Source organism: Quercus suber, unplaced genomic scaffold, assembly GCF_002906115.3.
Source record: "Quercus suber isolate HL8 unplaced genomic scaffold, Cork oak 2.0 scaffold_125, whole genome shotgun sequence".
Taxonomy (NCBI): domain Eukaryota; kingdom Viridiplantae; phylum Streptophyta; class Magnoliopsida; order Fagales; family Fagaceae; genus Quercus; species Quercus suber.
The window spans coordinates 199,350-214,517 of NW_027069589.1; the positions used below are offsets into that span (position 1 = coordinate 199,350).

At 33.1% G+C, this 15,168-nt stretch overlaps 1 protein-coding gene across 1 annotated transcript in view; it reads left to right on the plus strand.

The window, feature by feature from the left end:
* Positions 1–9,143, plus strand: part of LOC112035124 (uncharacterized) — a 20,131-nt gene extending 10,988 nt beyond the window's left edge. Inside the window, exons 6-8 of the mRNA XM_065775993.1 lie at positions 7,748–7,923; positions 8,040–8,273; positions 8,904–9,143. Coding sequence (XP_065632065.1) covers positions 7,748–7,923; positions 8,040–8,273; positions 8,904–9,143 — 650 coding nt within the window. The remainder of the gene's footprint in view (positions 1–7,747; positions 7,924–8,039; positions 8,274–8,903) is intronic.
* The last annotated feature ends 6,025 nt before the right edge of the window (positions 9,144–15,168 follow it).

A 15,168-nucleotide genomic window follows, 5' to 3' on the forward strand; every position in this document is an offset into this window, starting at 1 on the left:
GATGAAAATGGTAAGAGTCTGAGGGAGAATGCAGGTACTTTATGTGGAAGCAAAAGTTTCCTGTCAGGCAGGAAAACAAAGTGGAAAGGAGAATGGAAATTGAAGAGTTGGTAATCACATTGGCTTTTCCATTTGAAGAGCGCCTCCACAGGGGAATGAGCTCACCTGAATCTATGCATTTCTTCCCACAGAGATGTTTACCAACTTTCCCTTCATAATTCAGGCAGATTTCTTCTTTGCCTTTTTTTTTTTTTTTTTTTTTTTTTTTTTTTTTTTTTTTTTTTTAATTCTATAGTTATAAGGGAGGGATTTGTACCTTATATGATTTTTGTTAAAAACATCAGGAGATGCTAACTAGTTGAGGTAGATGGCTCTTAACAACCACTAGAGTATTGATTATTGTTAAGATATGTGTAGATCATGTTCAAAATATATGTCATTTAGAATTGGCTAATTCTTTGACAAAATGTACTTTACTTGTAATTGGATAGATCTAGGATGTAATTAATACTTCAAGGAACAAGAGTTCAAGTCCAAGTATTGAAGCTATACAAATCTGTTCAAGAAACAAGTAAAAAAAGTGTTGTATTTTAAAACTTGACAGGTAGCTCAACAGATAACTTGACAGATTATATTTATCGAGGTTTAAAACACAATTTTAGCTTGATGCTCAACAGCTGCTCAACAGATAACTTATTTATCGAGAATTACGAAAATCAGTTTTTCAGAGCTGATTTCATACATATCCATGTATATGTGTTTAGGTTTTATTTTCTCATAGCCCTAAATATATATAAGAATTATTTTAAGGGCTGTCACAGTTGATGCAACATGATGCAAAGGTTTTATTAAAGCATATTGTGACCGGAGACATATGCCTTAATTCATCTTTCTCTTAACGAAGTTGCTACTTTTGTACGCTGTAAGGTTTTGTAATCAAGGAGCTTTTTGATCTTCATCGTGTTGATGAACTAAAGAACTTTGCAGCCAACATCCTTCTCAAGTTGGTGTGTTAGTCACGTATTGAGAGCCGTGCATTGAAAATGAGAGATTGTTACTACAGAACAAGTCCAATTGTGTATTGGGGTAAGGGTTCAACTGTAGATAGGTATAAGGTAATGCGAAATTCCTTTACTTATAACTGCTTGTTATGATAATAGTGGATTTTTGGGAATAGTGATCATAAATTCACCCAGTGGGGTTTTTGCTTTGGAAATTTTCCCCATTCGTAAACAAATTATTGTGTCAACTTTAATTTCTGCTGCATTTAACTTAGTTGGTGATTTGCTTGTGTTACCATGTGTATTGCATGTTAATTGACTTAATTAATTAACTTGGTTAATTAATTGGTTAATTTATCACAAATGGTCAATACATTCTTGACCTATCAATTATGAAATTTCATTTTATTGAATTATAAGCCTTCACTTAGGCCACTTTAATTGACGACCTTGGTTGAGTCAATAACTCATCAATTCTTGAGCTAACACATTCTCAACCATATCTCTATGACAACAGATCTAAATGTGAGAACAGATTTGTTTGAATAAACGTTATTCTATTGAAAATTGTTTGGGAGCTTTTGTTTTTTATATATAGAGATATTACATCAATTTGATAATAGTATGTATAAGAGAAGGAATAATGGCATCAAGGAATCCGAATACATCAAGAGAAGGATAGCAGTTGTTATCCTGATTTGTAGTAGAGTTGGCCTTGGAATATGATTCTGCATTAGTATTCTTAACAGTGAAGAACTAATCAACTTTCTCTCCCCCTAAACTCCGGTAGTGAGGAGGACTATGAGGTTGAAGGAGAGAAATGGACAGTGGAAAAAGAGAAGAAGAAAAAAAAGGAAAGAAAAGTTAAATAAATTATATTATATACTTTAACATTAAATATAAAAATAAAAATAAAAAACAAAAAACTAATGTGACTTAAATTTTGTCAAACCCAATTAGAAAATTAATTTTGAATTTTTTTAAAGAAATAGTTTTAACCTATAGAATTCACTTTTAATGATTGTTTTTTATTATAAAGCCAACACACTAATTAGTTCTTTTTTTTTTTTTTTTTTTTTTATAATGAGCGCGGCAACGTTTGTGAGCGCTGAGCCGAGGAGAGACGTGTTCTTTACTATTAACATCATAACAGAACTTAGTTAGAAACTTGAAAATAATGATACAAAGAGAAGACAAAATTGTTAAAAAACGGAGATCCTAATCATACTGTTAGTGAACCTAAATCTAGGATGTCCCACCTGACTCTCCTGGCTTGGTTGGGCAATGAAAACCGTTATGCCACGTGCCTGAGACGATCACATAGTCGTCTTTCATCCCTTTGTTAGATTTGGGAAGCAGGAGAGGAGCCTAACAACGTCGGATCGGGATTTAAGATAATATCCCGCCCCTTTTTGGCTATGACACTCGTACATATGTACCACGTCGAGCCAGGTGAGTCCCAATCCTAGATGACGGTTCAAATCATCAACTGCTCCTAAAATCCTAAAGACGTTAGGCGCACATTGTTCAGGACTAAGCCTATGGTTTCGGATGTAATTACTGGTGATGGGGCCTATAGGGATAGTCATCCCCTCTTCCAGAAAGGCGATGATGGGGATTACAACTTTGCCCACCTTTCGATCTGTTAGTATTCTTTCTGGAGGACAATACCTCAAGCCCACATCTTGAGGTATGTGATATGTTACCCTAATTCCTCTATCTGGGTGGGGCTATCCACAATATACTGAAATCTACCCATCTCAGTTAAACAAAAAGAAGGAACACTAAACGCAGTGACTAAGAAGTGACTATTCGAAGGCCAAGGAAGCTAGCCGAGAATAGGATGAGTGGTTTGAAGATGTTGAAACTTACGCAAACTAAATCGGAGAATGATCTTTGAATTCGCAGAAGGACTTTTTACAGACTCTGGGAAGTACTAGGATTGATGATTGGAAGAGCTTAGAGGATTCGAGTGCTTGAGTTCGCTGGATAGTCTGAGATTTTGTAAAGTAAAGAAGAAATAACCTCCTCTGAGGCTTTATATATAGGGACAGATGAAAGGGTATAAATCATCCGCCCAAATTCAAGGAAGAACCACGTCCGTTAGTCAATAATCCACCGTTGGATACAAGGGACAAAACGCCGCCTGGAGTAATTAATATAGCACTTTGGGAATACTAAAACTACAGCGGCAATGATGAAACGCTTGCATCTATGCCTACACACGTGCAAGTTTAGATATTTGTGTGTTTTTTCAAGCTTTTTACTTCGTGGCAAATCAAAAAGCTATTTTTTCTTTTTGGATGCGAGGGAAAAATTAAAATTTTGAGGGGCTATTGTGGGGGTAAAAGTCCAACCTTACGTATTGGGCCTAGGGTCCTATTTGAAGATTACTGTGTGTTCGAAGAGAAGGAACTGGTTGAGATGGAGTCCATCTGGAAGAAAGATACCTGGAAATGAAGGAGAAGTGTAGTCTGAAAAGGTCTTCCTCCTCGGATACGAATAGTCTTGATCAATCAAACATCTGGAAGGTCCGAAGAATCTTCCTAACAACTTCCATGATAAGGATAAACCTCAGGCACGTATGGAGATGATAGGAACGGAAAATATCTAGAAGACAAGCTACAACCACCACATTAATGCACTGCAGCTGCTTTTCTGACCACATTAATGTGGAGAAAACCCTTGAACAGTATAATCTCAGCTACCGCCACTCATAGGGAGCTAAAAGAAGATACCTGACGGGACAGGTACTCGGATGCTTAGATGAAGAACAAGTGGATGATGAAGATGATGAGAAAGAATGCTATATAAAGTGAAGAAGCCTCTGATAATGAGAGATCGGAAAAAATCAGAATAAGGGTGAGAGAAAGGCTTTACTGTAGCTCTAAGAACTGTAATCATTGTTCAATCAATAATATATCTCTTTGGACATCAATTCATTTGTTTTTACGTGTATCTTTATGCTGGTTCACACTTGGATGTTGTAGTTAACCGTTGCCAATTTCATAATCAATCTAGCTCTTTCACCTACTCTCTATAAATTCATTGTTTTAGCTTGGACTACAAATCCTAACCCTACAGTTACTAAATATAAGAAAATGAAATAATTTTATAAAAAATATATATTTAAAAAATGTCTTATTTCTAGAAAACTTTAATATTAAAACAATCATTTTTAGAAAACTTTAACGTTGAAAAAACTGAGTATAGTTTCTTTTGGGATCAATTTGATTTTATCCTCAAATTTATTAGTTTAGATTTGGACTCTAGTCTTTAAACAAAAATTTTACTAAGTGATAAGTCCATTAAGTATCTATTTTTTATGGATCTCGATTTTAGTAAAGTTTCCTATCGTCAAATAAGAAATTTAAGATTCGATTTTTGCCTCTGTAAAAAAAATAAATAAAAAAAAAAAACATCTGACATGTGAAAGGGCTTTTGAGTTTTGAGCCTTTGTCCGTTTCTAGGAGCTAGGAATTAATTAAAAAAAGGAAAAAAATCTGACATATAAAAGTTGTTTTTAACTTTGTATATCCCTTTTGCAAGCTGTCAACTTTATTGGGTGTTTAAAAAAGTTGAAATTCAAGTTTGGGCGTAAGTTGGACGCAACCAAGAAAGAGGAAAAAGAAAGAAAATCTGAAAAAGAGAAAGAGGACGCCAGGCAACCAAGAAAGAGAAAAAGAAGAAAATCTGAAAGAAAAGAACGCGCAACCAAGAAAGAGAAAGTCTGGAATTTGAGGGAGGAAAAACTATGCACTACGAGTTTGAGAAACTGCAAGTGACGCTGGTGAGTGGAGAGATGAGAGAGTGAGAATGTTTTTTTTTTTTTTTTTTTCTTCTTCTTCTTCTTTTTCTTGTTTTGGTCCGGTATGTATTTACCGGCCGAAACACCCGGATTTCGCCGGTACGGCCGATACAAGGCTGGTACGCCCGGTATTTTTCCCGGTACGAAATAGGAGGGTTGAGCGTACCGGATCACTGGCCGGTACGGTACAAGATCCACTTCCTTGCTACTAACTGAAACGTATTTATGAGATATACTTATATTAAACAATAATTTAATTATAATTTTGAGCATACGATCCATCAGATCTCTTAGACACCTAACACAATAAACATTAAAAAATAGATAAAAGTTCTGGATGTGTCAATCATTAGTTTTCTCATCCTGAAACTTTTCCATTTTCAAGAACATTAGGTCATTTCATCAATTATATTTTACATGCACTGTTAAAAATATGCCAATTTTTTTCTAGAAGTAAATTAAACTCTCAGTTCCTCGCTAGTGGTTTAGAAAAATGTATCACTTGTATAATATGTTAGAATGATAAAGATTAAAGAAGTATCACCCTGGCATGCATAGAGTTAATGTTTTCATAAAGCAAAAGTAATGATGATTAAATACCTTAGTTTCTCTAGTAAGGCACAACCTAAATCCATATTTGCACATTGGACAAGTGTTCTTTTTTTTTAAGCCCTTAATTAGTTCACGTGTGAAAGCTTAGTATTTTAAATTTGACATGATTTTTAATTCTTTTTATAGATATAGAGGAATAGGCTTGGGCTTGGGCTTGTATGGGGTTTAAGATTACAAATTAGTCTAATCTATGAATTTATATATATATATATATATATATGGGCTTTAAACACTATATATATATATATATGTAGCGGTAAATCCGAAACGGTACACCGGTATTGACCGGTATCCGAAATATATCGTACCGCTGGCCAAACCGGTACAGCCTCCGGTACGGTATTGACTCCCTTGGTTAGTAGTTATGCAAATTCATGGTTTTTCCTCAACCGTAAAAATTATAGGAACTGCATGGTACCTCCTTGTGGTTTAGACCTATTTTGGTTTTGGAATGTTGCAATTTTATGGTTCATAAGACCTAATTTAATGTTATTATGAAGAGAAATGATATGGTAGATGTTTAAATGAGATCTCTTTGCTATTTAAATTCAGTTCAACTGTAATTTTGACTCTCTTTATATTTCTTTGTACTAATATAAATGGAAAAGAAAAAAGCTTACATACTTTGTTGAAATTATGTGACTTCTTTAGAAAAATGTGTTTCTTAGAGTTAAAGTTATTTTCTTGCTTGCCAAGCCACAAGAATTGTAAATAGTAATTAGGAAGCTAAAGGAATGTAAAATTTTGATTTAATGGCACACCACATAATGATTATAAGGTTGCTTTTGTTTCCTTTGGCCTAATGCCATTTTTTCTAATTTTATATCACTGCCCTCTATATATCACATCTATATGTGTGTGTTTCGTTGTAATTTTGGCTCTATTAGAAAGAGAAAAACTGGAAAAGAAATTAAACGTTTTACTTGTCTTGTTGAAGCTATTAGCTTATGTAAGAATTCAATTATAAGAAATAAAAAATGTGACAAAAGAAATTAATGAAATGGTCCAAGTTTTGTTATGAAACGAGGTCTTTTGGTAAGAGAAAAATGGAAAAGAAAGTGAGCTTGTTACTTTTGTTGAGCTTTTCACTTAGTTCAACTGATGTGAGAGTTCATTATGAGAAATCCCATAGGAGGAGAAAAAGAAAAAGAAAAAAAGAAATGGTCCAGATTGTGTTATTTTGGATTTTGGGTCTTTTAATAAGAGGAGAATGGAAAAGAAGGTGAGCTTATTACTTGTTTTGTTGAAACTATGATAGTAAGCTAAGGTGAGAGTTCAATCATGAGAATCCTAGAAGGAGGAAAAAATTCATGAAATGCTCAAAATTTTGCTATCTTTCCTTTTGTTTTTTAAGTAAACAAACGGAGAGCTTAAAGACTTTTTCTAGTCATAGGAGAGGTTGGTTGAATTTAAATTAACAAAATTAAGTGCATTTTTTTATTTATTAGTAAATAAGAATAAAACTTGGTGTATAATTAGACAATGAGATTATTGGAACTTGTGAATAGGTAACTTACTTGTCTGTTTAGCTTGAGCTTTTAGAGTGACTAGCCGCAGACCCACGCTATGCGTGGGAATATTATTAATGATCATTTGTAATTAAACTTATTTAAAAGTAAAAATTTTGTAATGAAAGTTCTTTAAGGAACATTTTGTGAATTGCCAAAAGAAATTTCTTAAGGCATAAGTTAATCAACTACGATTACTAAAAAAAAATAATCAAAGAAATATAACACAACTTATCAAATTATTCAAACAAAATTTTGTCAAGAAATCATTCAAATCAGCCATCAAATAGTATACCCTAGAAACTTCATAATTAAATATAGTGTAGAGTAAACATAGATTTTACAAAAACTAAATAATGAATTCAAATTGAGATGATAAAAAATAATAATAATAAGTTGAAAAATGAAAAGAAGAATCATGGTGTAAATTTTTGTACTATTGAATATTACTCTCATACTTGTGGACTATATATATATAAGAATGTAACTATTATAAGAATGATTATTGTGATTTATTGATAATATTAATAAAATTAAAACCTAAAACATTTTTTCCTCTGATATAATGGAGAAGACAATTTATTGTCATTTAATTTAATTAAAACAATAAAGAATATACTCATATAATCATACATTTGTATTATTACCCAGGCTAACAAAGAGTCATTCTTAAAATATTTGATGACTTCTATATCCAATGAACCATTTTAGAATAGACTTTGATTATTATTATTTTAATGCATTATAGTCACAAAATATTTAGATAGTTTATTCAAATATGATGTGGATAATAAAAATAAATATGCTATGTGAATTAGAGAACAACATGATTATATACGCTAAGCGTGAAGATGTAGAATTGGACAAAGAAACTCCTAGTCTTAGCCCCCAACAACTTTCTAGTACTCTTCATATTATTCGGAGGCACATCAACCATCACTCTTTTAGTCTACATTTAGGGAGCATTTGGTTTGCTGTGATGTTACATTACACCGTAATATTACATTATTGTAATCTTACATTAATTTAATCTCAATACAAGAATACAACGTTACATTGTTTAGAAAGGTAATGAAATTAAGGTGATGTAATATATATTTTTAATTTTAGATTATGATAATGTTAGAAAATGGGCGTTTGGTTCTTCTGGCATTCATGAAGAGGGTAATGAGGACTATAATGGGGGCATTGGAGGAGTCATATCATATTGAGGATAATGAGGACTATAATATAATGGGGCATTGGGGGAGACAAACTCGACGATTCTCAAGAAGGATCAGTGATGTTGCTGAGAATGCAAGTAATTCTCGCAACACATTTGATCTGAGGGATCTGTGGAATCAAGTATAGAGCTCTTTATGGATATTGGCATCTAGAGACGTGGATCGAAAATAACTCTCTTCATGAATGCCAAAAGAAGTATTACATTAAATTTAGAGAGAGCAGCAGATTATGGCCATTGTATAAGACGTAGTTTTTCATTTTATGGGAATTATTTTCCTTTTTTTTTTTTTCCTTATCCCTCCTATGAATATACTTTTATGTATTGGCATATTTGAAATTAAAATGCATTTTATATGTATTTTGAGTCTTAATTTCTACAAGTCAAAGAAATTACCATGCATAGATGCACATATCTAGCTAATGCAAAATCATGGGACCATCCACTTGGAGCCTTAGCCAATTGACTAAGTGGCCCAATGGGAGAATCAGCCATGTTTGACATGAATAGTTCACAAAATATCACAAAGATTGGCAGGCTAATTAGGGATGATCAAGCAGCAGCAATTTGACATTTAAAGTTAGAAGGTAACTTTCTGAGGACATTTAGAATACAAGAGACTTTTTAAGTAAACCAAGAAAAAAACGCCATTTTGAAAGAGACTATACTTGGATAATCCATCATTTAAAAAAAAAAAAAAAAAAAAAAATGTAATGAAATTAAGGTGATGTAATATATATTTTTAATTTTAGATTATGATAATGTTAGAAAATGGGCGTTTGGTTCTTCTGGCATTCATGAAGAGGGTAATGAGGACTATAATGGGGGCATTGGAGGAGTCATATCATATTGAGGATAATGAGGACTATAATATAATGGGGCATTGGGGGAGACAAACTCGACGATTCTCAAGAAGGATCAGTGATGTTGCTGAGAATGCAAGTAATTCTCGCAACACATTTGATCTGAGGGATCTGTGGAATCAAGTATAGAGCTCTTTATGGATATTGGCATCTAGAGACGTGGATCGAAAATAACTCTCTTCATGAATGCCAAAAGAAGTATTACATTAAATTTAGAGAGAGCAGCAGATTATGGCCATTGTATAAGACGTAGTTTTTCATTTTATGGGAATTATTTTCCTTTTTTTTTTTTTCCTTATCCCTCCTATGAATATACTTTTATGTATTGGCATATTTGAAATTAAAATGCATTTTATATGTATTTTGAGTCTTAATTTCTACAAGTCAAAGAAATTACCATGCATAGATGCACATATCTAGCTAATGCAAAATCATGGGACCATCCACTTGGAGCCTTAGCCAATTGACTAAGTGGCCCAATGGGAGAATCAGCCATGTTTGACATGAATAGTTCACAAAATATCACAAAGATTGGCAGGCTAATTAGGGATGATCAAGCAGCAGCAATTTGACATTTAAAGTTAGAAGGTAACTTTCTGAGGACATTTAGAATACAAGAGACTTTTTAAGTAAACCAAGAAAAAAACGCCATTTTGAAAGAGACTATACTTGGATAATCCATCATTTAAAAAAAAAAAAAAAAAGCTAATTCATTAATTAATTCATAAGTCCTATTTTTCTTAATAGAAATTTCAACACCAACTAATACTATCATGATCACCGACAATATCATCTAGCTTGTTACAGCAACAGAAGCCTAAAGTAATGATTAATGAAGGATACAGATTCGTGTGAGCGAAAGCCTAAAGTAATGAGTAATATATATGAAGGATACATATTCATTTGAAAGGGGTTGGTCAAAACTAATTGCTTACAGGTACTTGTGATTCACTGCTCTCCATATGTAGATGTGAAGAGTAACCAATTGCATTTGGATTCTCCAATGAGGACATGAACTTGTGAAGCCGATCATTTAGACCATCTTGGACTACCTAAGGCATAGCAGTTCTATCCTTTCGAGAGCTTTAACTACAGAGCTCCCTACAAGTCTAATTTGTGCGGAATTTTATAGGGACAGTGGCAACTGAATAGGTATGAACTGGTTGAGTTTAATGAGGAGAGGAAGAGGTAAGAAAGAAGGAAATAGAGAGTCTCAGGCATTTAAGAAATTACATGGGAAGTTGAAAACAATGGAGATAAAGAGTCATGGGTGTTATGGAAGCTGAAGTGGGAATTTATAAAACACTAATAGAAAAATAATGAAAATAAAATATTTTTTTATTAATGGAAATAATGACGTGGTCGCTGATGTGGCTCAACAGGAGCGTAGCAACATTAAATGCTGCGCTTCAGCTTTTAGATATATATAGATTAGTAATGTAGTTGGAAATTCATTAGGAAATCAGAAGTTTGTACTTGAACTAAAACTATTATATTGGGTATGTTAAACCTAAGAAAGAGGGTGGGATGGGTTTTCGAGACTTGAGGAGCTTCAACCTTGCTATGCTTGCTAAGCAAGGCTGGAGACTATTACAAGACCAAGAATCAATTTTGTTCCAATGCCTTAAAGCCCGTTACCAAGAATCAATTTTGTTCCAATGCCTTAAAGCCCGTTACTTTCCACGTTGCCACATTCTTGATGCTGTGGAGTCACAAAACTGTTCTTATACTTGGAAAAGTATAATGGCAGCACTTCCGGTGTTGAAGCAAGGATGTTGCTGGAGAGTGGGTGATGGCTCATCAATTAGAGTAAAACAAGACAAATGGATACCCAATCACCCTTCTAATAGAGTGTTGTATCCAGCTATTGTGGAGGATGAGGATTGGAGGGTTTATGAACTTATTGATCCGGATCTTAACTGGTGGAACAGGGAGCTTATCACATCAAGATTCCATATAGAAGTTGCTGAGGCGATTTGCAAAATTCCCTTGAGCCATAGATAGGTAGCAGACTCTATATTCTGGCTGCATACTAAGGATGGAGTCTACTCTTGTAAATCTAGGTATCAGGTGGCAAGGCATATGTTGAAAGAGAATGACCGGACAGAGACTCTTCGGGTCCAAGTGGACAGAGTGTTTGGTCGAAATTATGGCACCTCAAAGTTCTTAATAAAATCAAGGTGTTTGGGTGGCGTGCTTGTTTGGAAATCCTTCCAACCCGTGTGAATTTAGCAAGAAGAAAAATCATCTCTGATAACCTGTGTCATTGCTGTAAACGTTTCCCTGAAACAGGTGTGCATGTGCTGTGGGAGTGTGGTGCTGCCCAAGACGTGTGGGCAGGGAGTTTGGTCAGGTTTCAAAAAATTCCTAATGGCCAAAGTGACACTTTGCAGCTATTTGAGGAGCTTATGGGCAGGCTAACAAGGGCGGAGTTTGAGCTTTTTCTTGTGCAGGCTTGGCTCATATGGAATCAAAGAAACACTGTGATACACGGTGGAAGCTTAAGGAACTGGGCTGGCTTAACAAAAGAGCAACTGAGGTATTGGAGGAGTTTCATAAATCTCAAGTGAATTTGTCTATCTCAACACCCACGGTGCCGAGAATTTGCTGGCAACCCCCTTCAGTTTCGATGTTCAAAGTGAACTTTGATGCTACTATTTTTTCGGAGTTGAACTGTTCGGGCTTTGGTGCAATTATTCGGAATGACAGAGGGGAGGTCATGGTAGCTATGTCAGTCAAAGGGCCACCAGTCACTTGCAATGAGGAGGCGGAAATTCTAGCTTGTAGGAAGGCATTGGAATTCTCTATTGATGTAGGCTTCTCAAATGTAATTGTAGAGGGAGATAACGAAACTGTGATGCGAGCTGTTTCTTCATCGTCTCGGACTCATTCTTGGCTTGGTAACATATATGAAGATGTTAAGTGGCTGTTGCGTGGCATGCAGGTAGTTTCTGTCAATAGTGTAAAGAGGGAAGGTAACGAGGTGGCTAATGTGTTAGTTAGACACGCTAAGAATGTTGTTGATGAGGAGTTTTGGTTAGAAGACTCCCCTCCCCCTGCTGTTAGTGCCTTGTACTTTGACTCTATTAACATTCAATGAATTATACATCACTGAGGTGGTTTCAAAAAAAAAAAAAAAAAATCTCCCAAGGCTGAAATTCTGTGGATAGGTGTATTAAATTCAAAATCATTTCAGCCTCATTGCATTTAGGAGCTCTGAGAAAATTGAAAAAATTGCGCTTAGAGAAAGCAGCCCTATCACTTGGTGTTGATTTCCAATTCTGTGATGGAATTGAACTTTGAGAATCAAAGAAATTGAAAGGATGTTTTCAGTCACTCTGATCAGGTCTTTTTGTGAATCAATTAGCTCCACCTTTCTTTCTTTCTTTCTTCTTTTTTTTTTTTTTTTTCCTTCGTATTTTGATTCCATCCCTTACATGTTGTCCACTTTTTTTATATTACAAATGGTTATAGAATCATGTTACAGAAATGGTTGACTGAGAGTATGTTTCTGTGAGAAATAAACGACTATATATATCTATAAACATCTGTATGACAATAATTTCTAGGACTTTTTAAATGAATGAAGCAACCACGGTATTACCATGTATTGACAAGTAGGACAAATATTTCTCAATTGATAGAACAAGCAGGCCCACTCACTGAAAGACTCCATTATCTATCAGAACAAGGACAACGACTCAGCCGAAGGAAGCTTGAATGAAATGGGGTACAGTTTTCAAAATTTTATATGTGAACGTGAGAACTTAATATTGGATGCCATGCCCATAAACGTTGATGCTAATTAATATTGATGTAGTATTCATATATATATATATATATATCTTTTTTTTACAAGATAGAATTCTACTATAATCTAATCTAAGTGTATATATATGTGTGAATTTCTCTTCTAAATACTTGAATCCTGGTCATTGTTTCTCACACTCTACAAACACTTATACTTAAAGAGTGACCATCGCACTAAAAATACGCAGTGATAGTAAATGCATTCAATTTTGAATAAGCCTGACAAGTTTGACTCATTAAATTAAGTATTGATTCATATTTTTGGTAGAACTGTTCATGTGAAAAGGGAAGTTTTGGGGTTCATCCATGTCTTTTCCTTCTAATTCCTCTTCCCATTTCTCTCATTTATTTATTTATGAGCAATTCTCATTTCTTAATTTTTACCTTAAGTAGTAAAAGTTGTACAATTTTTTGCGACTCTAAAATTTTTTAACAAATGAAGTTATCTCGATATTTTTTAGTATTTAACTATTTTCTTGAGTGTGTGTATGCAGTATCATTTTTTATATATATATTTTTCGTGCAAGTGAACCACCACTTCATTGTTTTTTTTTTTTTTTTTTTTTTTTTTTTGAGAATCACTTCATTTGTTACTTTGTTTTTTAATTGATCTCAAAAAAATAATTTTTTTCCCTTTTGAGTTATCTGTCAACTCAAAATATATGTTTAGTTAACTCAAAATTTTTTTTTTTTTTAAATAAGGATAAAATATAAACTACACTCCTAAAGTTATGTGATTTTTTTAATTTTACAGTCATAGTCATATTTCGTTTGGCTAAACAGTCCATCCGTCCATATTTTCTGTTAAGTGCTATGTAAGCTTGTCATGCATGTTTAGTTTGTCTAATAAAACGATATCACATCATTTTTGTAGCCTAAATTTTTTAAAATAACTAAAAAAAATTTAAAACAAAAATAAAATTGATCTGTAGCAGAGTTGGCCTTGGAATATGATTCTGCGTTGGTATCCTTAACAGTGAAGAACAAATCAACTCTCACCCCCTAAACTCTGGTAGTGAGGAGGACTGTGAGGTTGGAGGAGGAAATGGACAGTGGAAAAAGAAAAAAAGAAGGAATAAAAAGTTAAATAAATTATTTATATACTTTAACATAAAATATAAAATTAAAAAAAAAAAAATCTAATGTGACTTAAATCGTGTCAAACCCAAATAGAAAATTAATTTTGAATTTTTTTTTAAGAAATAGTTTCAATCTATAGAGTCTACTTTTAATGATTGCTCTTTATTATTAGGCCAACACACTAATTATGTTTTTTTTTTTTTTTTTTGGTATAGGCGAAAATTGAATCTCAAATTTCTTATTCAATGACAGGAAACTTTACTAAAATCCATATCCATAAAAATATAGATACTTAATGGACTTATCACTTAGTAAAATTTTTGTTTAAAAACTAGAGCCCAAATCCAAACTAAGAAATTAGAGGATAAAATCAAATTGATCCCAAAAGAAACTACACTCAGTATGTTTCAATGTTAAAGTTTTCTAGAAAATAATTTTTTTAATATTAAAATTTTCAAGAGAATAGTATTTTTAAAATAATATTTTTTATAAAACTATCTCATTTTCTTATGTTATTAGTAACCATCTTAAATGTGTTGAAAAAGATTTTTCAACTTCTTTTACATAACTTGCCATAAAATAAAGTTGTTTTCAAGTAAGTCATATTTTTATATTAACTTTCTTTTTAACTTATTTTTCTTGATATTAACAAATACCCAAAAAAAGTGAAAAATTATATGTGAGATATTCCATCTAAACAATCGGAGCATAATAAGGGTGTGTTTGTTTGGAGGTGGAACAAAGTGGATAAAAAACTTTGGAGAGAAAATTGAAATGACAACATTTTTGAAGTGTGTTTGGTTGGATGGAGAGGAATGAAAATAAATGATGGAGTCTAAGTGTTTTCTTTCTGGACCCACAAAAAAATTTTCTCTCCGAAATGGAGAGAAAACTTAGTGAGGATGAATTTTTTTCTTTTTCTTTTTTGAGAAAGATGATGAATTTTTTCTTGATTGACAAAAATGCCAATTTGTATGTGCACATTATTATTATTATTATTATTTCCTCTCTAACGTTGCCTTGCGTTGTTGTCTTTTTTTTTTTTTTAGGCGTGGGAATCTTCTTTTTTGTTTTCCTCTCCTAGTCTCCTGGGCGTTGCCCTTTTTTTTTTTTTCTTTTTTCTATTCTTCTTTTTTTCTTTTGACTTTCTAGGGTTTAGTGATTTTTTTTTTTAACTAGATGTGATTTATTTTTTTTAATAAATTTAGATGATTGCTTTTTTTTTTGTGTAGTTATTTGTCATTTTTTTATTTTAATTGGATAT